The sequence below is a fragment of the Spermophilus citellus genome (assembly GCF_964194105.1).
Source record: "Spermophilus citellus genome assembly, chromosome: 12".
In the NCBI taxonomy this organism is placed as follows: Eukaryota; Metazoa; Chordata; class Mammalia; order Rodentia; family Sciuridae; genus Spermophilus; species Spermophilus citellus.
Genome location: NC_138198.1, coordinates 78083989 through 78110269, shown reverse-complemented (window position 1 = coordinate 78110269; position 26281 = coordinate 78083989). Strand labels below are relative to the sequence as shown.

The following is a 26281-nucleotide window of genomic DNA, read 5'->3' as shown; positions in this document are numbered from 1 at the left end:
AGAGTCAGGGTTCTTAAAACTGTCCAACAAACCTATGGGATTGCTATGTAACATGATATTTAAGATTTCTCTGACTCTGGACTGGGATTGTGGCTCAGTGGTAGAGTGCTCGCCTAGCCTGTGAGGCACTAGGTTCGATCCTCAGCACCACATATAAATAAATAAAGGTATTGTTTTGACCTACAACTACAAAAATAATTTTTTAAAAATATTATCAAAAGAAAAGAAAAAAAGATTCCTTTGACTTTGCAACAGGGATTTGGGATCCAGATGGGGAGAGGAAGAACTTTAAGATGTGTCAGAAGACAATTGATTGAAGGGTAAATGGGATGAGTGTTAATATAAGACTTTAATCCTGTCTTTGATTCCATTTTTTAGTGAAATGTCAGTTTCTCCTTTTTTTCCCTCTCTATCCATTGCTTTTTGTGTCAGCATGTAACAGTATTCCATACTCTGTTCTCTTAAGCAGAAATGAGGTTTAGAGTTTTAAGAGACACTTGATTTTCCACTTCTACAGTCTACAAATCATTTTGTTCTGAACGTTTGCTTCCAAGAAGGTGAAATAGTGGTTATTTTCAACCTAAGAATAAGGGTATGATTCTAGTTTCTGGAATAGCATCCATAAAGGTTGAGACTCTTCAAACCTATTATTAGGAAATGTCGCCTCCAATTTTTAGTCACTTGAAAATGAAAGCTTTTTTTATCAGTATAAAGGGTAATATTGCAGTAAAATTTAAGACACACACCTGAGTAAAATTGAACAGAAAGTTTGGTTTTATGATGACTAGAATTGAATGTATGGGTATATTTATATCTCTATAGCTGTCCCCCACACCAGCCCAGTTTGAAATGCACCTTAAGTGTTTTAGTAACCATATATATGATTTACACCAATATTTAGTGAACCTAGAATCCTGCAACTTTTAACATGAAATTCTAGTTTAATTGACCAAAATGGATGACTCTTCTCTATTGGATTACATGATTGCATAAGACATTATTTCAACTGGTGTCAGATGATAAATTTGTAGAAGTGTGTGTAAATATAACTTTTAAAATAGGAATAGATGAAAACCACATTGTAATAGAGGAATGCACCTTGATTGATATCTAGAATTTTTTATAATTAACTATTTTATTTTGTTTTGATTTTAGCTCATGCCTTCAAACCAGCAGCATAAAACAGATGAAAAGGGCAGGGCTAATTTGGGAGTGTTCATTGTTGTTGCCCCTAGGTAAGAACTCAAAGTTTGTTAGATATTGGTGTTATAGAGATTGATTTTTTTAAAAAAATATATAATTATTAATGCTTATTAATTGTATAGGTTAAAAGGTTTTGCTGTGATATATTAATACATGTATATATTAAGGTTTGATCCTGTCTGTCTTCCCTTCTGTTACCCTCTTCTCTTTCCCCATGCTCTCACCTTGTCCCCTTCCCCTCCTATAAGAGTCTCTTTTCTACTTCTAGCTCATGTTTTTTTTTTTTTTTTTTTCCCCTCTTTTCCAGATCTGAAAAAAAACATATCTTTCCTTGTCTGGCTTATTTCACTTAACATGGTGTTCTCTAATTCTGTCCATTTTCCTGCAGATGACATGACACTTAGTAGATGTCTGATAAGTCCATTTGATCTATAATTTAATTTTACTCTGATGTTTCAGTTGATGATTTTTGTCTTATCTGCTGGTGACAGTAGGGTGGATGTTGAAGTCACCTACTATTATTGCATGAGGTCTTTATGTGCAGTATCATTCATTTTATCAAATTGAGTATGCCAGCATTTGGAAATATATATTTATATTATTATATCTTATTGATAAGATATATCATTATTATCAATATGTAGTGACCACCTTAGTCTCCTGGCCAATTTTTGACTGAAGTTTGTTTTATTAGATAAGAGTATAGCTACTCCTACTTACCCAGATTCTATTATTCTATCATTCTATTCTATTATTCAATATTATTTTCCGTCCTTTGTGCACTTTTAGTCTGTGCCCATCTTTGCTGTTGAACAAATTGTTGAATCCTGTTTTTTTTTTTACTTCTTTGATTAATTTTTTTTATTAGTTGCTCAAAACATTACAATGATCTTGACATATCATACATTTGATTCAAATGGGGTACATAATCTTAATCTTATTTTTCCACATGTACAGATTGCAGGATCACATTGATTATACGGCCACCTTTATACATAGCACCATACTAGTGTCTGTTGTATTGTGCTGCCCTTTCTATCCCCCCTTCCCCTCCTCTCTTTCTACCCAATCTACTGTGACACGTTTTTCCCCTCTCTCTTTTTTCTTCCCCCTCACACCATCTTATATGTAATTTTGCATAACAATGAGGGTCTCCTACCATCTTCTGTGCAATTCCCCTTCTCTCTCCCATTCCCACACCTCCCTATTTGATGGTAATCTTCTTCTCATGCTCTTCCTCCCTGCTCTGTTTTGAGTCACCTCCCTTATATCAAAGAAGACATTCTGCATTTATTTTGTAGGGATTGGCTAGCTTCACTTAGCATAATCTGCTCTAATACCATCCATTTCCCTGCAAATGCCATGATTTTGTTGTTGTTTAGTGCTGAGTAATATTCCATTATGTATAAATGCCACATTTTTTTATCCATTCATCTATTGAAGGGCATCTGGGTTGGTTCCACAGTCTAGCTATTGTGAATTGTGCTGCTATGAACATTGATGTAGCTGTGTCCCTGTTGTATACTCTTTTTAGGTCTTTTGGGTATAGTCCGAGAAGGGGAATAGGTCAAATGGTGGTTCCATTCCCAGCTTTCCAAGGAATCTCCATACTGCTTTCCAAATTGGCTGAACCAATTTGCAGTCCCACCAGCAATGTACAAGTGTACCCTTTTCCCCACATCCTTGCCAGCACTTGTTATTGTTTGACTTCATAATGGCTGCCATTCTTACTGGAATGAGATGGTATCTTAGAGTGGTTTTAATTTGCATTTCTCTGACTGCTAGAGATGGTGAGCATTTTTTCATGTATTTGTTGATTAATTGTATGTCCTCCTCTGAGAAGTGTCTGTTCAGATCCTTGGCCTGTTTGTTGATTGGGTTATTTGTTTTCTTGTTGTTTAATTTTGAGTTCTTTGTATACTCTGGAGATTAGAGCTCTCTCTGAAGTGTGAGGGGTAAATATTTGATCCCATGATGTAGGCTCCCTATTTACCTCTCTTATTGTTTCTCTTGCTGAGAAAAAACTTTTTAGTTTGAGTATGTCCCATTTGTTGATTCTTGATTTTTAACTCTTGTGCTATAGGTGTCCTATTAAGGATTTTGGAGCCCGAACCCACTAGATGGAGATTAGGGCCAACGTTTTCTTCTATTAGATGCAAAGTTTCTGGTTTCATTCCTAGCTCCTTGATCCATTTTGAGTTAACTTTTGTGCAAGGTGAGAGAAAGGGATTCAGTTTCATTTTGTTGCATATGGATTTCCAGTTCTCCCAGCACCATTTGTTGAAGATGCTATCCTTTCTCCGTTGCATGTTTTTGGCACTTTTGTCTAATATAACGTAGTTGTAATTTTGTGGATTGTTCTCTTTGTCCTCTATTCTGTACCATTGGTCTACCTACCTGTTTTGGTACCAGTACCATGCAGTTTTTGTTACTATTGCTCTGTAGTATAGTTTTTAAAATCTGGTATCGCTATACCACCAGTTTCACTCTTCCTGTTTAGAATTGCTTTTGCTATTCTGGGTCTTTTATTTTTCCAGATGAATTTCATGATTGCTTTTTCTATTTCTGCGAGGAATGCCGTTGGGATTTTGATTGGCATTGCATTAAACCTATAGAGTACTTTTGGTAATATGGCCATTTTAATGATATTAGTTCTGCCAATCCATGAACAAGGTATATCTTTCCACCTTCTAAGGTTTTTGTCTATTTCTCTCTTTAGTGTTCTGTAGTTTCATTGTATAGTTCTTTCACCTCTTTTGTTAGGTTGATTCCCAAATATTTTATTTTTTTTCATTTCAGAGGATTTGTCACTGATATACAGGAATGCCTTTGGTTTATACGTGTTGATTTTATATCCTGCCACTTTTGCTGAATTCATTTACTAGCTCTAGAAGTTTCTTGGGTCTGCTTTTTTGGGTCTGCTAGGTATAGGATCATGTCATCCGCAAATAGTGATAATTTAAGTTCTTCTTTTCCTATCTTTATGCCTTTAATTTTTTTTGTCTGTCTAATTGCTTTGGCCAGTGTTTCGAGAACTATGTTGAACAGAAGTGGTGAGAGAGGGCATCCCTGTCTTGTTCCAGATTTTAGAGGAAATGCCTTCAATTTTTCTCCATTCAGAATGATGCTACCCTGAGGCTTAGCATAGATAGCTTTTACAATATTGAGGTATGTTCCTGTTATCCCTAGTTTTTCTAGTGTTTTGAACATAAAAGGATGCTGTACTTTGTCGAATGCTTTTTGTGCATCTATCGAGATGATCATATGGTTCTTATCTTTAAGTCTATTGATGTGGTGAATAACATTTATTGATTTCCATATATCAAACTACCTTGCATCCCAGGGATGAATCGTACTTGATCATGATGTGTTTCTGTATCTGATTTGCCAGAATTTTATTGAGGATTTTTGCATCTGTGTTCATTAGAGATATTGGTCTGTAGTTTTCTTTCTTTGAAGTGTCTTTTTCTGGTTTAGGAATCAGGGTGATGTTGGCCTCGTAGAATGAATTTGAAAGTTCTCCCTCTTTTTCTATTTCCTGAAATAGCTTGAAAAGTATTGGTATTAGTTCCTCTTTAAAGGTTTTGTAAAGCTCTGCTGTATACCCATCCAGTCCTGGGCTTTTCTTAGTTGGTAGTCTTTTGATGCCTTCTTCTATTTCCTCAATTGATCTTGGTCTATTTAGATTGTGTATATCCTCCTGATTCAATCTGGGCAGATCATATGACTTAAGAAATTTATCGATGCCTTCACTATCTTCTATTTTATTGGAGTATAAGGATTCAAAATAATTTCTAATTATCTTCTGTATTTCTGTAGTGTCTGTTGTGATATTGCCTTTTTCATCCCATATGCTAGTAATTTGGGTTCTCTCTCTTCTTCTTCTCTTCGTTAGCATGGCTAAGGGTCTGTCGATCATTTATTTGTTGTTTTTTTTCTTTTTTTAAGGAATGAACTCCAAGCAATGAATTTTCCTCTTAGAACTGCTTTCCTTGTGTCCCACAGATTCTGATATGTTGTGTCTGTGTTTTCATTTATCTCTAAGAATTTTTGAATTTCCTCCTTGATGTCTTCTATAACCCATTGATCATTCAGTAACATATTGTTTATTCTCCAAGTAATATAGGATTTTTCCTTCCTTTTTTTATCGTTGATTTCCAGTTTCATTCCATTATGATCAGATAGGAGGCATGGTATCTCTACTCTTTTATAATTTCTAGGAGTTGCCCTGTGACATAATATATGGTCTATTTTTGAGAAGGATCCATGTGCTGCTGAGAAAAAAGTGTAACCGCTTGATGTTGCGTGGTATATTCTATATATGTCAATTAAGTCTAGGTTATTAATTGTATTATTGAGTTCTATAGTTTCTTTATTCAACTTTTGTTTGGAAGATCTGTCTAGTGGTGAGAGAGGTGTGTTGAAGTCTCCCATAATTATTGTATTGTGGTCTATTTGACTCTTGAACTTGAGAAGAGTTTGTTTGATGAACATAACTGCACCATTGTTTGGGGCATATATATTTATGATTGTTATGTCTTGTTGGTGTATGGTTCCTTTGAGCAGTATTTAGTGTCCTTCTTTATCCCTTTTGATTAACTTTGGTTTGAAGTCTATTTTATTTGATATGAGTATGGACACTCTTGCTTGCTTCCGAGGTTCATATGAGTGATATGATTTTTCCCAACCTTTCACCATCAGTCTGTGTATGTCTTTTCCTATCAAATGTGTCTCCTATAGGCAGCATATTGTTGGATCTTTTTTTTTGATCCATTCTACTAGCCTTGTGTCTCTTGATTGGTGAATTTAAGCCTTTAACATTCAAGGTTACTATTGAGATATGGTTTGTACTTCCAGCCATATTTGTTTATTTATGTTACTTAATATGATTTGTTTTTCCTCTTTGATTATTTTTTCCTTTACTACCTCCCGCTGTTGGTTTTCATTGTTATTTTTCATTTCCTCTTCCTGTAATGTTTTGCCAAGGATATTTTGAAGCTGCAAATTCTTTTAACTTTTGTTTATCGTGGAAGGTTTTAATTTCATCTTCCATCCTGACGCTTAATTTCGCTGGATACACGATTCTTGGTTGGAACCCATTTTCTTTCAGCATTTGAAATATGTTGTTCCAGGATCTAGCTTTCAGAGTCTGTGTTTAAAGATCAGCTATTATCCTGATTGGTTTACCCCTAAATGTAATCTGCTTCCTTTCTCTTGTAGCTTTTAAAATTCTCTCCTTATTCTGTATGTTGGGCATCTTCATTATAATGTGTCTTGGTGTGGATCTCTCATGATTTTGCACATTCGGCGTCCTGTAGGCTTCTAGGATTTGGAATTCTGTTTCATTCTTCAAGTTTGGGAAGTTTTCTCGTATTATTTCATTGAACAGATTGCTCATTCCTTTGGTTTGGACCTCTAACCTTCGTGTATCCCAATAACTCTTTTAAGTTTGGTCTCTTTATGTTATCCCATATTTCTTGGATGTTCTGCTCATGGTTTCTTAACATTCTCGCTAAGCTGTCTATGTTCTTTTCAAGTTGAAATACTTTGTCCTCATTGTCTGATGTTCTATCTTCTCAGTATTCTACTCTGCTGGTAATAGTCTCATTTGAGTTTTTAATTTGGTTTATTGCTTCCTGCATTTCCAGGATTTCTGTTTGGTTTTTTTTTGTTTTGTTTTGTTTTGTTTTGTTTTGTTTTTAATAACTTCTATCTCCCTGTATCATTGATCTTTTGCTTCTTGGATTTGTTTATGTAATTCATTGTCAAAGTGATCTTTCATTGTCTGATTTTGCTGTCTAATGTCTTCCTTGAGACTCCAGATCATCTGAAGCATGTATATCCTGAACTCTTTATCTGACATTCCATCTGCTGCAGATATTACCTCTTCTAAAGTTGAGTTGACCTGCATTGCTTGTGGTCCTTTCTTTCCTTGTCTTTTCATACTGCTCACGTTTCTTTCTGCTTTGTGAAATTGTTGTGTTATTGATTTTCCCCCTATATATTTATATTGCTCCTGTATAGTTCAAAAGTCTCCCTTTTGTGGAGAAAGACAATGTTAACATTTCCCAATATCAATAGTACATCATCTAAGCACATGTTTTCCTTATTACTACATTTATAGCTAGACTCTATGTCTACAAATGTTGGTTTCAATTATCATTTACAAATATAGTGATTAATTTAATGAAAGGCATACCGTTTCTGGTAGCATGAAGAAAACTGAATTTTAGGTGTAGGATGTTATGTTTAGGGGGAAAGGAGTGAGGGTATGGGGTTAATCTAACTTAGTAACTTTGGAGAGCTCTAACAAATAGATGGGTAATTTATGGAAGAATGTATAGATTCAAACTCCTATCTGTATTTATAAGATTACCCTACTTATAAATAGTAAAATTTAGGGGGTTGCAAGTGGGATAGAGAGAGTAAGAAGGAGAAAAACAAATAACAAGGAAAGGAAGAGAAAAAAGAGAGTGGGAAAAAGAAAATAAGAGAAAAAAGAAAAGAAATAAAAGCGGGGAGGGAGGTGGGGCATATGCAATTCCTCTATATTATATTATTCTTTTGATTCAGTAGTTAAAGACCTTTTCCATGCACAATTCTTGGTTTCACATCTGTTGAGGTTGTGAGGACCAGAGGGAGAAGGGTAGAGGAGACTGGATGAATGGATGAAAAGAGAGAAGAGAAAGAAAAAAAAAATGTCTCTCAGAACTCTGTTTTCTTTTCTTCCAGTAGGTGGTGTTGTCTATTCCTAGCTTGAGTCTCTGCGATCAGGGTGGTGGTGGTAGTCAGTGTGAGATGACTTGAGCTTCCACCTGTGGCCTCTCTCCTCTTATTCTCTGAGATGTAAACCAGGTGCCTGATCCGCTGCAGAACCGAGCTGGTAGCCCTGCCCACCGGTTGATGGGTTTTAAGGGTTGGTGGGATTTTTCAAGATGAGTTCCATCAGTTTTTCTCATAAGGTGTTTGATGAGGTGGGGGTTGTTGGGGAGACCTTATGTTTGTCTAGAGCTCGGTCCAGTGACCGCATGGTCGGGCGGCTGGGCCCCTACTATAGTTGGGGTGGTCTGCCTACCGTGCAGGGGGAGGCTGCGCCTCCTCCTGTTTTTTAATGTAATCAGTCAGGCTGCATATTTTAGTTGGAAAAGTATGACCGTTTGTGTTCAGGGTTATTATTGAAAGGTATATACTAGTTCCTGTGATTTTGTTATTTTTCTTCTGGTTGTTTTGAATATTCTGTGTTCATTTTTTCCTTTCAAGAGGTTTGATGGTTTACTAAACCATCTGAGTCTTTTTTAATTGCTTAATTTCTGTCTATTCTTCTAATGAGGTTTATTCATTCTTATGCTCTTGTGATTGTATTAAACTTGCTTCCTTTTCTGAGCATAAATATGTATTTTTTATTTGTTGTTTTCAGATATACATGACAGTAGGGCATATTTTGATACATTGTACTTATATGGAGTGCAAACCATTACAATTTTGATCCCATTCTTGTGGTTGATGTGGAGTTTCATATATGAGCATAGGAAATTATGAGGTGGGGGCTGTTGGGGAGACCTTATGTTTGTCCAGAGCTGTCTTTCCTGTTCCTATCCTTCCTCCTTTCCTTTCATTCCCCTTTGTCTAATCCATTGACTTCCCCTCTACCCTCCTTTGTTACAGGTTTCATCCACATATCAGAGAGAACATTTGACCTTTGGTTTGGGAGAACTGGCTTATTTCACTTAGCATTATCCCTCTACAGTTCCATTCATTTACTGTCAAATGCCATAATTTCATTCTTCTTCATAGCTGAGTAATATTCCATTGTATATATAAGGGCATCTAGGTTGGTTTCATAGCTCGACTATGGTGAATTGAGCTGCTATAAACATCATGTGGCTATGTCACTATAGTATGCTGATTTTAGATTCTTTGGGAATTAGCTGAGGAATGGGATGACTGGGTCAAATGGTGGTTCCATTCCAAGTTTTCTGAGGAATCTTCATAATGTTTTTCAGAGTGGTTGCACCAGATATGAAATGTATTCTATATATGTTGGTTTTTAGTAATCATAAATTCATTTAATTTATGCTTATCTTGAAAGGTCTTCATTTTCCTTTGATTTTTAAAGGATAGCTTTGCTGGGTATATAGTAAGCTGTGTTAGAACTTATTTTCTTTCAGGTTTTGAAATACATAATTTCGTGTCTTTCTGCCCTTTAGAGTTTCTTTTAAAAATGCTGTTATTCTCATGGGTTTGCCTTTATATGTGTCTTAATGCTTCTCTCTTGAAGTTTTTAATATTCTTTCTTTTTTCTGTATTTTGGTGGTTTAACTATAATTTGTCCTGGAAAGTTCCTTTGTTAGTCATGTTTGTTTGGAGTTCTAAATGCCTCCTTTACCTGAATATCCATATCTTTCCAAATATTTGAGAAATTTTCTGCTACTATTTCACTGAATAGGTTTTCTTTGCCTTTTCAACTCAATTCCTTGTTTATTCCAATTATACATATATATATATATATATATATATATATGATCTTGTAGTGGTGTGTCCCATAGACATGTATGTTCTGTTCTTTCTTATTTTTTCTTTATTACTGTCTGAATAATAATAATTTTAATCTGTGATATTCTTTTTTAATTAGCTTTTTATTTCCAAGTTTCTGTTCGTTTTCAAAAAAAAATTCTCTTCATTGAATTGCTCTTTCATATCCTGAATAGTCTTTCTTAATTCATTTAACAGTATGTTTGTATTCTCTTTAATTTCATTGATCATTTTTAAATCATGCTTTTGAATTTTTTCTCCAGCACTTTATTCACTCAGTATCTTTAGTCAGTTGCCAGAAAATTAGGAATTTGAGGGGCACATCATATTTTTATGCTTTCTTAATGGCCAGCCTAATCTTGATGATGTACTTCTGGGATATCTGTTTGTTGTGTAGTGTTGAGTTTAATTCCAATTGACCTTCATAGAACTGTTTTCCTGTGACTTCTTTAGCTATGATTTGTGGATTTTGGCACTGTAAGAGCCTGAGGCCATGCTTTCCTTATAGGTCTTGCAAGAATGGCATCTTCTGATAAGCAGGAGTGATATGGATTGCTGAATATATGCAATGCAACCTCTGTGGTTATTCCTTTGGTCTTGTTGGCAGCATATGGTCTGATAGGTTATATAAGCAATCTATGCCAAGGTCCCTCATAGGTGCCATGTCCACAACCTTTTTTTATTCCATTTTTTTTAATGAAATGTCTAGAATAGGCAAATCTACAGAGACAAAAGGTGGTTGCCTATGGCCAGGGAGAGGAGGCTTTGGTGGGGAAACTGGGAGTGACTACAACTGCACAGAAGATTTAGAGGTAGTGACCAAAGTGTTCTCAAGTGGTATATGTACACCTTTGTGTTATTTCTCTCTGCTTTTCCTAAGAGGGTGACTATATAGAAACAGGACTTCAGGTCCCCACTTTGCTTTGCCTCCTTTATGCTCGGTCATCAGGTGGAGATTTTTACCTCCCCTATTCTTTAAGTTGAAGTACCTGCCACAGGACTGGGTCATGTGTGGAGTAAAGTGCTACATCTCTCACTCAGGCTAGGAAGGTAGCTCAGTGGCAGAGCATCCACCCAACGTACTTGAAGTATGAGGCTTTATCCCCAACATGACATAGAAAAAAGAAGGCAAACTACAATAACATCAGCTAAATAAAAGCAAACTAGATAAAGAAATAAAGTTTAAAAACTCAGTAACCACAACCACAGCACCAACAACAGAAAAGAAAGTAGAAAAGATAAGATAGAATAAACAACAGTTAAAATAATAATGAAGATAAAATTAGGCCTGGGGGTGTAGCTCAGTGGTAGAGCACTTGCCTAGTATGTGTGAGGCACTGGGTTTGATTCTCCGCACTGCATAAAAATTACTAAAGGTATTGTGTCTATATACAGCTTAAAAATTAAAAAAAATAGATAAAATTAATTTTAAGAAGTGGAAAAGGAAAGAAGAATTATTAATTTTTTTTGTAGTAGTGTATGGACAGAATGCCTTTATTTTATTTATTCTTACTCGGTGCTAAGAATTGAACCCAGTGCCTCACATATGCTAGGCAAGTGCTTTACCACTGAGCCACAGCCACAGCCTTGAAAGAAGAATTTAAAAGGACAAAAAATTGAAGTATTTGTAAATTAAAAATGATTTTTTAAATGAGAAAAATGAAAGGAAAAAATATTAAAATGAGAAGAGAGAATACACATACACGCAATGCAGTGATAACCAAAAAAGTCTTAAAAATTTTTTTCTCTTTGCTAAAGTGATCAATTGTGCATGCAAGAGTAGATAATCACAATCTTTGCTGATTTTCAGAGCTTCTTTCCTTGTCGTCTTAGGCTATGAGCCCTTTGGAGAAAGCAAAGCCTGAAAGGGTCTTATCCCCTTCTTTTGGTTGTGTTGCTTTCTAGGTGACCAGCTGGACTGGTTTGTGGCTGGAGCTAGTTGAAATACACCTCAGCTTCCCTTCACATCTGTACAAACTTGGGAGAACTGCAGAACTCCTCCAACAATGATATGCTCCATAACTATTCGCTCTGTGCACTTCAAGGACAGGCCTGATTTAAATACTGCAGCATGTCAGGATCCCTGGCACTTTTTTCAGCCCACTTGGAGGGCAGAGAGACGCTGTGGTCCTATAATAGTCCAGGTTGGGGCAGGGGGGCAATGATGGGCCCCACACAATCCACTACCCATGACTCTTGGGTTCTGAGACAACTCCCATGCACAATCACACTACACTGTTTGTTTTTTTTTTTTTTTTTTTTTTTTTTGGCATTCCAAGCTGCTAGTCTTAAATGGGAAATTATCTTGGTTTCCTTAAACTTCCCTTTAGCATCACAGATCTGTTTCTCACCACTGTAGAGTTCTCAGGTGTTATTTTAGTGGCTTTGCTCTGAGTCTAAACTGAATTTCAAAGCAGATACCCACTGAGTCAGTGAGGTAATGTTGCTCTTCAGTAATGTTGCTGTGGGCTCCAAGGAGGCAGTAAAATATAGAGGCCTTACACTTGCAGAGAGGCAGACTCAGACAAGACCTACTCAAGATGGCTCCCTGTTATAACGCTGTATCTGCTACAAAGTGCAGGGAACTTTTCCAGAGCCAGATTGCTATGACAATTCTGGGTTTTGTTTTTGTTCAAAATGGAGTTGTCTGCACAGTGCCAAATTCTGTACTAGTGCTGCTCACTTGAACTCTACCTCATTACTTCTACCCCACTTGCTGCCAAGGAGCATGCTCTAGGGTATTCTATCTTACCTCTGTTCAACTATCCAAAGTCTTTGGGTTTCTCCACATTTCTTGACTACTATCCACAGTCACTTACCTCAATAAACAGATGCTTTTGATTTATTGAGGTAGGTGACTCCATGAGACAGAATCAAAATCAGTGGTTTTGATTCTGTCTCATGGAGAAGCGGGTAAATAAAGGGTAACTCTAATCTGCCATCTTTGATCTTGATTTTTCTTATTACTTGCTGAGGTTAAGAATAATAACCATCCTTTTTTTAGTGTTAAGACAGGAGGTGGAACTGAGTAGAAACAGATTCCCTAAAAGAGTTAAAACTTTGCATAAATTGTCTTCAGATTTTTAGGTCATAACTAATGTAATTTGAATTTTTACCCTTCCCTGCCCCCTTAATTTTTTTTTTTTGTTTTTTGTTTTTGTTTTTAGGGGAGAACATATTATGCAGGTTAAAGCTGTCTATAACAAGAGTACTATAGAAGGACCTATAATTAAGTTAATGATTCTTCCAGACCCTGAGAAACCCATTCGTCTCAATGTTAAATATGACAAAGATGCTTGCTTTTTAGCAGGGGGTGTTTTCACTGGTGAGTATTTGACAGTATTTAAATAAAACTGTAACTATAATTTGCCTTGTAATAACATCAGTGGGATAAATTATTTGTTTAGTCCTCAGCATGATTAAAAATAATGCATGTCACTGCCTTTTAAATGGCAAAATACTTACCACTTTTGCTGTGCCTACTCTTATCTCTTTGTCCCGTGTCCTTTAATAGTGAGCTGAAGGTTCATATATAAACTGATAACCAGAGACAAGCAATTCAGTTGATGTTTGTACACTGAGTTATGAAATTCTATTAAAAAAATAAGAAGTAAATGGTGAGAACTATGGAGCTCTGTTTCACTAAATATGTTGTGGTGTTATACCCATCAGAACCAGAACCAGCCACTTAATTTAATTTGGGTGGAAATCGCATCACATCAAGATTTAAGATATTTTAGAACAACAAATGTTTACTATGTTGGGCTCCTAGTTACAGTCATTAATATTAAAGTATTCAATGAATACAGTGGGTAAGCAGAAATTTTCAACATGGTGTAGCTCTTGCTAAGTCCAAAGGAAATTAGTAATTGCTTTATACAGGTAATTTTCTGGAAAACTCCTCTTATTGAAGGGATAAATGCCTGAACATAGTTATAAGCACTAAAAGAGAAGCATACCAAAAAGTTTAGATTTTAAATGTTTTAACAATAATTTTAATGAATTGCATATGCTATATATACATTGCCTTTTATAACAGCTTTATAGATTGTGTTAAATCTCTTTGGGGGAAATAAAGCTGGTTTCTTATAATTAAAAACTCTAATAGGTGCCAAATAAATTACAAATGGTAAATATAATGAGACTATTATATATAATAAAACTTCAGCTATTACACACCACTAAAAGTCATATAAAGTAAACATTCTGTTCTTGGAATACATAAAGCATATGTTTTGACCAACTGACCTAATTCTTTTTTGGGGGGGTGAGTATGGGGGTTGAACTCAGGGGTACTCAAACCACTGAGCCACATCTCCAGCCCAATTTTGTACTGATGTAGAGACAAGGTCTCACTGAGTTGCTTAGTGTACCTCGCTTTTTTGAGGAAGCTGGCTTTGGACTTGCCACCCTCCTGTCTCAGCCTCTGGGATTATAGGTGTGTGCCAACACACCTGGCCAACTGACCTAGTTCTAAATTGCTGAGTATACATAATCTGGCCATTTTGGTGTTGCATGCTAGAATTTATAGCATGGTGGACTAAAAATAAGTGAAGGGCTTATTAGGAGCAAAGATATTTCTTAGATTTCTAAAGGAGAACTTGATGTTCAGTTTTAGCACTATAGTTTTTTTCTGTTGCAGTTAGTTAGTAAAATATATGTTTATGTTTATCATGGCAGATTTTATGGTTAGTGTTATTTCTGAAGATGACAGTATCATTAAAAATATCAACCCAGCACGTATTTCCATGAAAATGTGGAAGCTGGTAAGCAGTATGAACCGACCACCGGCAAATGTGAGTAATGGGAACCATTTTTAAAAGTTAAAAATAGCCCTTACATTTAAGTTATAATTAATTCTAGTGTAAAATGCAACATGTTTATATTTGAGAATTGAAAATTAATATACTCTATTACTTGGGATTAAAAAAATATGCATCAGTATATGTTTCAAAGTTAAGTGTTGAAGATATTGGGGGTTTTTTTGTTTGTTTTAATGGGCTCTCACTATGTTGTCAGGGCTGATCTTTCTTAAACATCCAGTCCTGCCTCAGCCTTCCAGGTAGCTGGAATTATAGGTGCACACCATTGCACGTAGCTTGTTGATGCTATTGAAATACAGTAGCTTACATTGTGATTTTTCTTATCATGTCAAGGTATTTTATACTATTTTGTAAAATAGAAAAAGCCATTAAATATCACCAAGGGTTAACATAGAAAATGAGAGAGCAAAGAGATTGATAAACTATAAGGCAGATAAACATAGGGAGAAGAGCTTGAGGGTGTAGAACATTGCTGTTCAGTATAAATATCGTAGGTGGCATTTAAATTTTCTAGTAACTACATTAAAAAGGTAAGTAAAATTAAATTGTTTTTACTCATAAAATATCAAAAGTATGAAAAATTACCATTTAAGCATGCATTCAGTATTTTTAAATTTATTAATGAGATTTTACATTCTTTTTCCATTTCTTTGCAATTTGTCTTATATCTTAAACCTTATCAATTCAGACCAGCTATATATTGAATGCTTAATAATTAAGCTCCATACAGCTATTGGCTTCCATAGTGGATAGTAAAAATTTGAGATAAATATCAAATTGGAAACTAAATTTTAAAATTTGTCAGAATGTCCCATTTTCATAATCCACTTCAGCATTTACGGTTTATCACATTATCTTTTTTAGAAACTAGCTTGTTTGATAGTCCCAAAAGTTTCCATGGTTTCAGCAACCATGATCTTCACTCATTCAATTTACACCAGTAAGACAGTGAAACTGCTAGTACTTTAAAATATTGTCATCAGTATAGAGATCTATTATATACCTTTTTAAAAAAAATATTATTAGTTGTAGGTAGACACAATATATTTATTTGATTTTTATGTGGTTCTAAGGATTGAACTCAGTGCCTCACACATGCTAGGTGAGTGCTCTACCACTGAACCACAACCCCAGCCCCTGCTATATACATTTTAATGGATGTTTCTTTGTGACTTTTTTCATTGTCTTGCATATTTTATAAAGATACGTGTGTGTGAGTTTTTGTTCTGAATTGACTTTGTGTTTTCCCCTTTTCTCCTACTCTCCTTTCTAGGCAGAAACATTTAGTTGTAATAAAATAAAAGATAATGACAAGGAAGATGGTTGCTTCTATTTCAGGTATTTTTAAAGTCATTTTCATGCCTGACTTATTACAAAAGTAATTCTCCCTTAGATACATTTGCCTGCTTATCTAAGGAAAGTAATTTATGATTTTGTTATTGGGTAGGTTTTTTGGGGGGCGGCAGGGGAAGATGTGTTTTGTTTTGTTTTTAATAGACTTTTGTAATATGGTTTGGGGAAAGATTTTTGTGATGGTCCAATAGAAACTTTGAAAGTCATAAGACTTCCTTTATATTATCAAGGTATGTTTTTTTTATTATATACGAAATTTTTATTCTAAGATTTTATGAAGTAAGATTGGACTGGCTTCTACTGTTTATGTGACTTTGATCTGTTGCTCCTTCATTCTGGACCACCATTCTAAAATTTGAAAAATGTTTTGAAAGGATTATGTCTAAGATTTCTTTTTTCTTTCCCCTCCCTCACAAGGTTTCTTTGTAAGTTCTTTACATTAATGTCAGTGGAGGAAAAAATGATTAATAGTTTGTTCAGTGCCTTTTCATACTGATAAAGGACCAGGTTTAGATTTCTAAAAATTCTCAATCAGTGATAGATTGATGTTTTTTGTTTAAAATAAAAAATGTCCACTGAATGTATACTTGTCAAGGCAATGTCAATGTGGCTATCAATGATTGTGAACACTCGAGTTATATAATTTTCTATGACAGACCAACAGCAGAATGTTCAGACTAGCCTCTGTCCTTAGACCAACATTGCCTTCAGTCTTTTAAATATACCCAAATTATTACAGAAGCTGATTTAGACATTCTAAAAGGGGCATACTGCTATCTTTTCAATCTGTTAAATTGTTATATGAAGTCTATTAACATGCAAGAATTGGGCTATTTTATGGTATTCCAAAATATGTAGTTTTTTTCAGTTAGGTCTTATTTTAGCAACCCAAAGCATCAGTTTGAAGAAACCTTTTAATCTTTTTATTTTTTTGTTTTTTAGAGAGGAAAATTTTATTTTGAGACTCTGTTTCAGAAGTCCACTTTATTTATTTATTTTTTTTCAATTTTTTTAAATTATTGATGGACCTGTATTATATTCATTTATTTATATACAGTACTGAGAATTGATCCCAGTGCCTCACACATGTGAGGCAAACACTCTTATAACTGACCTACAACCCCAGCCCTCCATCCATTTTAATAAATCTTAAAAATAATCATGTTTTGGGACTAAGTAGAGGTGGTTAGTTACATAACAGTGTGCATGTACTATCAATGAATGATATGTCTTAAAATTGTTAATATTATGTTCTATGAATTTTACCTCATTAAAAAATTATCACATTCTATCATTGTTTAATATATACTTACATATATTAATTGTGTTTGAGTAAATGAAAATAATATTTGGGTTCCTAATGCGTCTGTGTTCCTAACCCAAACTGTGTTTGGGGTTGTACATATAATCTTGTTTTTTAATCTTTTTGAAAGTGAGATACAGTACCCAAGAAATACAAAAAGCAGGATATGCAGCATTGTGATTTTGCCCAAAGTGAATGTGCACCCTCTACTAAAGTCAAGAAGTAATCCATTGTCATGGAAGCCCCACCTCCTTCTTCTTCCACTTATTACCTCCTTTCTTTCTGCTTTGTGTGTTGTACACACACATAAAAATCTCTCCTGACTTGATTTTCTTTGGAGTTCTTTTGAGCATGTATCCTAGTCTCTCGGATTTGGTTGTGTTGTCTTTAGTTTTGAACAATTGCCAATCACTATCTCATCAGGTATTTCTTGTGTAAGTTTGTTAGCCTTTTTCACAGTGTGCTCTGTTACTGTCTTTTCTCTATTTTCCATTCTTTTCTGTCTTCTCATACTATTGACTTTGAACTATCTTCAGGTAACTAATTCCATATGCAGTAGGATTTCATTTGCTGTTAATTCCATCTTTTGAGTTACATAATCTTTCAATTATTTGACATTTTTTGTTCTCATACTTACGTTTAAGGGGTTTTGTTTGTTTGTTTGTTTGTTTGTTTTTGAGACAAGGTCTTGCTCTGTTACCCAGGCTGGTCTCAAACTCATGTGCTCAAGCAGTCGTCTCACCTCAGCCTCCTGAATGTCTGGGACTACAAGGCGCTTAAAACTATTCTTGGCTTACATTTAACATTGTTTTTAAAGGTCCAGTTGTCAGCATTTTAGTCTTGTCTTTTATCAACCTGAGTAGTAATAGTCATTGCACAGTTCCTATAGGTCATTTTTTATTTTCTCTTGTTCTATTGATATTTTAGTCTATTTATTGCCTCTTTATTATTTTGCTATTGTATCAGACATTTTTATTTATTAATATGTATGGAAATAATATATGCCTGGGATAATAATCTTTCCCCAGAGAAGATTTACATTTGTCTCTGTCAATTTGCATTTCCCTTGAAAGTCTGTCTAGTTTAGGTCTACCTATGTTCCTAGAATTCTCTCCCAGGAATAAAGCAGCTTTATATGTGAAATTTATCTACCAGGGTTTTTATCCTATCTTATTATATGATACTGAGTCCTCTTTATGCTTTGTTAACTCTGGAGCATCTTCCAACAAACATTTTTTTACATGGCTGTTTTCATCATGACAGACCATTTGGAAGCAGGTCTTGTTTAATTTTTACTGTAACATCATTCATTCATTCATTTATTCATTCATATTTTCATTGGGTTAAAGTATAACTATGTTTGTGTTCCTAGTAGGAACATTAGTTAAGAAATCAAATTACAGTAAATAACTTGGATATATTGTCAGATATTTAGACAACTGTTTGAATAGAAAATAAAGCAACATAGAAGATCAGCAAGATGACTCATAATTTTGAAATATAAAACCATTCATTGGAAATTTATAATGTAGAAGTGAAACAAAATTCACTTGACCTATATACTTTATCATATTTTGTGTGCTTGCTACTGTATTCCTATTTCCATTCTTATTATATCCAGAGCCTTTGTTTTGTGAAAAAATGTACAAGTAAAGGGGACTTGGGATTTAACTTAATATACGATATTTGTTGAACAAATAAAGACAAATATAATATTAGTAATTATCTTATTACTATTAATTAACTTTTTGTGAAAGGAAATGTTGATGCTTTGAATTTCTTTCCCCTTTATTTAAATTGTCAAAAACCTTACCACTTCCTTTTCAATCTAGGGACAAAGTAATTCCTAACAAAGTGGGGACATACTGTATCCAGTTTGGTTTTATGATGGATAAAACAAATGTTCTCAGCAGCGAACAGGTTTGCTTACTTTCTTTATATATTTTGATTAGCTTTACATTTTTCTCTTAGTTTATGAATAAAGTATTTAGTTGAAAAGTGAATTAATTATTGGATGCAAGGTATAAATCCAGTATTCCCCCCCTTATTTATTGAAGACACATACCAAGATCCCCAGTGGGTACCTGAAACCATGCGTAGTACCAACTACTATATATACTGTTTTTTTCTTGTATATACATTCCTAAAATGAAGTTTAGTTTATAAACTAGATACAACAGGAGATTCACATGAGCAATTTTAGCAGTATTCTATTTAAAAAAAAAAAAAAGTTGATTCATGTGTAGGTTGGTTTTTGTTGTTTTTGTAATAGAGTCTTGCTGAGTTGCTCATGCTGGCCTTGAATTTGTAATTTTTCTATCTTTACCTCCCAAGTAATTGGGATCATAGGCATGTGGCACCATGTCCAGCTAAAAATTATTTAAAATTTAGGAATTGTTAATTTCTGAAATTTTCCATTTAATACTTTTGGACCACAGTTGACCTCAGGCAACTGAAACTACTGAGAACAAATCTATGGATAAGGGAGAGGTGTATATCATGGTAAAGTTGCTCATGTTAATCATACATGAGAAATTTTTAGTTTATGACATTTCAGTTATTAGTATACTAGGTAGTGAAGTTCAAGTTAATTCCAACGTATGTCATTTCTATTTAATTTTTTCAATGTACTGAATTTTTTAAAAATACTTAAACTCTTTAAGTGCTTCTCAGTTTGTTTTTAGATGCTTATTTTATTAAAAAGTTAATATGGCATACCTTTTATTCTGAACTTTTTAAGTAAATTACTTTTTTTTAACTGTCCAATTCAATTGGATAGACATTCCTGAAACTTAAAAAAAAATGTAAAAATTAAGAGCAGATTTGATATTGAAATTTAGGGCAAGGAGCAGGAGGTTGTAATTGTAAAAGGGTAGCATGGGTGACAGGATAGTTCTGTGTTTTAATTGGGTTGGCAGTTACACAGTCATGCATGTGATAAAATGAGTTGCCCCCCACACACATCTAAATATATTCTGTGTTGACATGTAGATTTTAATGTTGTGTTATAGTTATGCAGGATACCACTGTAGATGAGTAACTAAAGAGTGCAAGCCTTTTTCCTGTGCATTTGTTGGCAAATTATTATGAATATTTAGTTATTTCAGAATTTAAAGTTTTAAGAAAAGAAACTTGCCCAGAAGTGACCCGCACCATTCCCTCAAACTTTGTTGACAGTGACTACTTGCATGACCACACATAGCTGCAAGAACTCTGGGAAAATTGGAAGGAGAAAAATATTTTGACAGTATATTATTTTTTTTTTCTATTGCTGTAACAAAAACCCAAGGTGTGGTATTTTATAAAGAAGAGTTTTATTTAGCTCACAGTTTTGGAGGCTGGAAGTTGAGGATCGGGCCACACCATCTATTTGGCACGGGTGAGGGCTCCTTTGGCTGCAGCACAACATGGTAGAGAGGCAGGAAGGGAAATGGCCTCATGCAGAACAGGGCAAGCTTGTGTGGGGTGGCTTCACTTTGTTGTTTGTTTATTTTAATTCTTTTTAGTTATATAAGACAGTAGGATCTATTTTGACATATATATGGGGTATAACTTCCCATTTTTGTGGTTGTACATGATGTGGAGTTATACTGGTTGTGTATTCATATAGGAACATAAGAAAGTTATATCCAATTCATTTTACTGTCATTCCCATCCTTCCTCCCTTCCCTCTCCCCAACTCCGCCCTGTGCAATCTGGAGAATCTCTCCCCTACCCACTACCCCCTCCCTAATGTGAGTCATCATCTACATATCAGAGGGAACATTCAGCCTTTGGTTTGGGGGGATTGGCTTATTTCACTTAGCACGATCGTCTCTAGTTCCATCTATTTAGCAGCAAATGCCATAATTTCATTCTTTTTTATGGTTGAGTAATATTCTATTGTGTATCTGTACCACTAAAGTAAATTACTTCTAAGAGATTAATGAAAATGAATTTTAGATGGTAATATTTAATTTAGTATATGCCATCATTTTTTATTGTCTTTCTGTCAAATGGTAAAGCATTAATATGTTATTGTTCAGTATGATTCTTTTGTTTTATAAGGTTATGATTGATGTTCTACCTAATCAGCCTGTGAAGTTGGTTCCTGAAATTCAGCCAGCTACTCCAGCTGTTTCTAATGTTCGCTCAGTTGCCAGTAGGACCTTGGTCAAAGATTTACACCTCAGCATCACGGTAATATTATCTTCTTTCAAAACTACAAAGGGATAACAAGAAAAAATTGTCTTTGATGTTTGGGTGCAAAAGTTGTTATAGAGTCACATTATTGAGTTTAAGCTTAAAGGGAAAACTTGTGCAGATGAATTAAGTATTTTTAAGCATCTTTGTGTTTGGATATGACTAGAGAATGTATAACATTGTAAATAAAATAAATTCAGATATACTAATAACTGACTCAAAATGCAGAAATCTGCCTTCTTTAATTTTTTTTAGATATACATAACAGTATATTCTGACATTATATACATGGAGTATAAGTTAGCATAATTAGGATTCCATTCTTGCAGTTTAACATGATGTGAAGTTTTACTGGCCATGTATGCATATATGGACATAGGAAAGTTATATCTGATTCATTCTCCTGTCACTTCCTTCCTCTGTCTAATCTAATGAACTTCTATTCTTCCCTCCCTCCCCTTACTATGTGTCAGCATCCACACATCAGAGAGAACACTCAGCCTTTGGCTTTTTTGAGTTTGGCTTATTTCACTTAGCATGATAGTCTCTAGTTCCCTCCATTTACTGGCAAGTGCCATAATTATTATTTATGGCTGAGTAATACTCCATTGTGTATATATACCACATTTTCTTAATCCGTTCATCTGAACTCAATTGGTTCCCCGGCTTAGCAATTGTGAATTGAGCTGGTATAAACATTGATGTGACTGCATCACTGTAATATGTTGATTTTAAGTCCTTTGGGCATGTACTGAGAAGTGGGATAACTGGGTCAAATGGTGGTTTAATTCCAAGTTTCCTAAGGAATCCCCTTACAGCTTTCCATAGTAGTTGCACCAATTTTCATCCCTATGACAATGTATTGAGCAAACCTTTTTACCCACATCCTCACCGACATTTATTGTTACTTGTATTCTTGATAATTGCCATTCTGACTAGAGTGAGATAGAATCTCAGTGTAGTTTTAATTTGCATTTCTCTAATTTCTGCCTTAACCTTTCCTATTTCATGTATGTGTTGTGAAGGTTTGTGAACCATATTGATTTCTCAATGCCTGGTTCACAGAAGAGATAGACAAAGATAGTTACATTTTTTTTTAAGAGATCTCTGATGACTGATCGTTATTAATCCATTAAGTTCCAAATTTTCGGTTCTTTGAATATTTAAATGAAATTGACACAGGTACATTAAAAGGTTGGAAATGATATTAGTTAATATATTCAATACATTACAATATTATATACTATGTTTTAAGTTTTTTAAAGTGTTACACATCTAGGATGACGGGACAAAATGCCTTAAGGAAGAAAATCAGAGCTTCTCAAGGCTGCTGATGACCTGTTCAGTAAGCAGCAACGAAACTGCTAAAAATATTAACAAAAATATAAAAAGCGGAATTGAGGGCCTGGGTATGTAGCCAGCATTTGCCTAGCATATGCAAAAGCCCTGAGTTTGATCCTCAGCACCATAGAAAAAACACAGTAGTGAGACTATATCTTAATGGAAAATATGGCTGGTTCAATACTTAACTCCTTTTATAAAAGTTTATGTTCCCATTTTTTAGACAAGTGAGTGGTTCTAACTTCTCTTCCCAAACATCTTGTCAGGGTAAATGGTGACATGTAAGTACTTCAAGTGTCTGCAATCATAAGCACACCAAAAATTGCCTGAAAAGAGTATAATTTTCACAGGTCTGATGCTGTTGAAGTTACTAAAAAACAATTTAAAAGTGCTATAAATTCATAATACCTTTTTGTTAGTGATGACTTTTTCACAGCAATAGATGCTAAGATACATAATATGAAATTTTAAATGAGAGTTCTTACAATTGAGAAAGTTAGGAACCATTGAATTAGAAACTGTTGTCTCTGGTTAAATGGTTTCTGGAACTATTTCCTGTATGTGGACCACAAACTTAGGACTGAATTCCATGTTTGAATTTAAAAGGATGAGGATAATTTCTTGCTGGGGCTCTATAAATATGTGTCTTATTTCTGATTCCTACATGTCCTTCCCTGGGTTTAGTCTTCTAACCAGTAACTAATAGTTATTTTCTATTTCTTTTAAGGATGAATATGGCAATCATACTGGAATAAATTTGGTTGGCACTATAGTAGCTACCATTAAAGGTTTTCATGAGGAAGACACTGATACTCCACTCTTTATCGGGAAAATTAGAACACTTGAATTTCCCTTTGTGAATGGTTCAGCTGAAATCACGGTAAATGTTTATATCTTTTGGTAGATAAGATTTCTGCACTTAACATTTTCTTCTTTTTCTTTTTCTTTTTCTTTTTCTTTTTTCTTTTTTCTTTTTTTTTTTTTTTTTTTTTTTTGTTCTACTTAGTTGTACATGATAGCAGAATACATTTCAATTCATCATACACAAATGGAGCACAACATTTCAATTCTCTGGTTGTATACAAGTAGAGATTCACCATTCTGCACTTAACAATTTAAACCAACATATTAAGCTACCTTTTCTTTCGTATGTATAGCTATGAAGATGTTCTAAATAATGCACCAAATTAGAAAGTCAGCTGAAATATTTTGCAGTTTTGTTCTGAGATTGTGCATTGAATCCAAAGACATTGTTACAAATATTAAGACCTCCTTTTTCCCTGCCATGAAACAAATAGCTTTCTCTGATTCTAGTGATTTTTAATTTTAATGTCAGTATACTGTTTATGTTTCGTTGTAATGCTGCCTGCATGTGGTTAGAAATAAAATTGAATAGTCCAGGTAAAATTTAATAAATAACAGCCTATCTTTTTTCTTTTTTAAAATGAACATTTTTTTTATTTTTATGAAAAAAAAAACACAGTGTAAAAAACCTCCATAATCATGGTACCCCCTTTAGAAGAAACACTGATTAGCAATTTATTCTACAACCTTCCAGTGTTTCTCTCTACACACAACAGTATGCACACACCCCTATGAATAATACACATGTTGAGGGAGGGGTATATACAATTACATTAAGCTTCATTAATATGACTATGCTTTTATAAAAAGCTTTTTTTCTTATGATAAGCTGGTATCATTAATACAGTGACCACAATTTATTTTCATCAATCCTTGGCAAAAGTTTAGTTCTTTCTGAAGTTTGATTTTACTAACAGTATTTTCAACCAGCTTTCTTTTAATTATATATATTTACATATATGCTTTCCTTGAGAAATTGCTAGAAACAAAAATGGTTAGATACAGGATATGCACATTTTAAAAATCTTTTGATAGTTATTGCCAGTTGCTTTTTTATTTATTCACCCACCAGAAATTTGTCCATCTTTCTCTTGTTTGCAGTACTACATATGAACATTTTAAAATTCTAACCAAGTTCCCTATTTAAAAAAAAAAACTTTTCTTTGTTACTGATAAGGTTGAACAATTTTTAGTTTTGATTTGTATGATTGTTCATTGACTCTTTTCCTTTTGAAATGTTAACTGTTTTCATCTTATGTATTAAAGGTATTAATACTCTTATACGTAAGTACTTTTTTCTGAATTTGTTTTTTTAGATTTTTACCTTTGTTTATGTTAAAGGGAAGGCAGATAATATTCACAATGCTATCTCTAGTTTTTATGCCTTTAATCTTCTATTTGTCTGGATTTTATTTTACCCTTTTTCATATTAACTAATTTGCTCAATGTCTTTATTGAATAGTTCTTCCTATTCTGATAACTTTGAAATGTTACCTTTTCTTTCTTGTTCATCTTTATATCTAATCCATTGTTAGCATCACATTGTTTTAATAACCTTAGGCTTATAAACCTGGGAATCTGGTAGCTGCATGGTTCCTGAGGCATGTCAGTTGGTTTGACAATGACTGACCAGTACAGCATTTTCTCTTATGTGTGGCCTGAACAGTGGCTGTTCCTTACCTCTTGATATTGAAGACAAATGTTAGTTTCCACTTTTTAATTTAGAGAAGAGTAAAATGAAATTTTTTGTACCCTAATAAAAATTAGATAATGAAAGCCATATGTGGAAAAACATGTTTAACATGCCCAGTGGGTTTGTGTTAGAAGAATATATCTAACCCACTTTACCTATTTCTTATTTACCTATGCCTATTTTCTTGAGTCTCCCTTGCTCTCCCCAGTGCTCATATACATTTGAAATTGCTATTCCTGCTGTATATACTCCTGAGGTAAAGATAGTGGCTTAAGCTGTTTCCCAGCAGCTGACACATAAAATCTAAACTTCCCTCATGAGAATTTCTTCTCACCACTAGAGGTCCCTACGATCTCAATGAATAAACAAAAGTTAAGTTTTCTTAATTTGTCTTGTCATGGCTCCCACATACTGGTGTGTTTTGTGGATTGTGTGAATTGTTTTTTGTTTGTTTTTAGGGGTTTTGTTTTCATTTTGGGTGAGTCATTTTTTTTTTTAAATTTGTCTGGAGCAGAGCTCTGAAATCTGATTAAAAAAAAAAAAAATACAAGGGCTTTCCCAGGGGCTCTTTATCACTGAGCTGCATCTTCAGTCCGTTTTAGTTTTTATGCTGAGAACAGGTTCTTGCTAAGTTGCTCAGGCTGGTCTCAAATTTGTGATTCTCCTGCCTCAGCCTACCAACTCGCTGGAATTACAGGCATTCCTAGCTGAAATCTGATTTTTTTTTTAACAAGATCGTGAGTCTTTAAAAAAAATTAATTTGTTTTAATTAGTTATACATGACAATAGAATGCATTTATGCACTTTGATATATCTGACATAGACAGGATATACTTTCCGTTTTGTTTTTTCACTTGTTTGTTTTCTGTTTTTGTTTTGTGCTGGGGTTTGAGCCTGAGGCGGCCTCCACTGAGCCCTCTAGCCCAGCAGGTGCTTTTTGCGGTGAGGGGGCGGGGTAGGAAACACTTTCCCAGAATACAGCTAAAA

The 26281-nt window shown here is 34.3% G+C and overlaps 1 protein-coding gene across 5 annotated transcripts in view; it reads left to right on the top strand.

Moving 5' to 3' along the window:
* SMCHD1 (structural maintenance of chromosomes flexible hinge domain containing 1) overlaps positions 1–26281 on the top strand; it is a 153251-nt gene that overhangs the window by 101274 nt on the left and 25696 nt on the right. For all 5 annotated transcript variants that reach the window (XR_014018421.1, XM_081263744.1, XM_081263743.1 and 2 more), the window contains exons 31-37: positions 1156–1235; positions 12903–13060; positions 14416–14531; positions 15832–15896; positions 19047–19134; positions 21262–21393; positions 23465–23617. Coding sequence is in view for 4 of the 5 variants with exons in the window: in XM_081263744.1 (XP_081119870.1) it covers positions 1156–1235; positions 12903–13060; positions 14416–14531; positions 15832–15896; positions 19047–19134; positions 21262–21393; positions 23465–23617 (792 nt within the window). In the remaining variant the exon portion in view is untranslated. The remainder of the gene's footprint in view (positions 1–1155; positions 1236–12902; positions 13061–14415; positions 14532–15831; positions 15897–19046; positions 19135–21261; positions 21394–23464; positions 23618–26281) is intronic.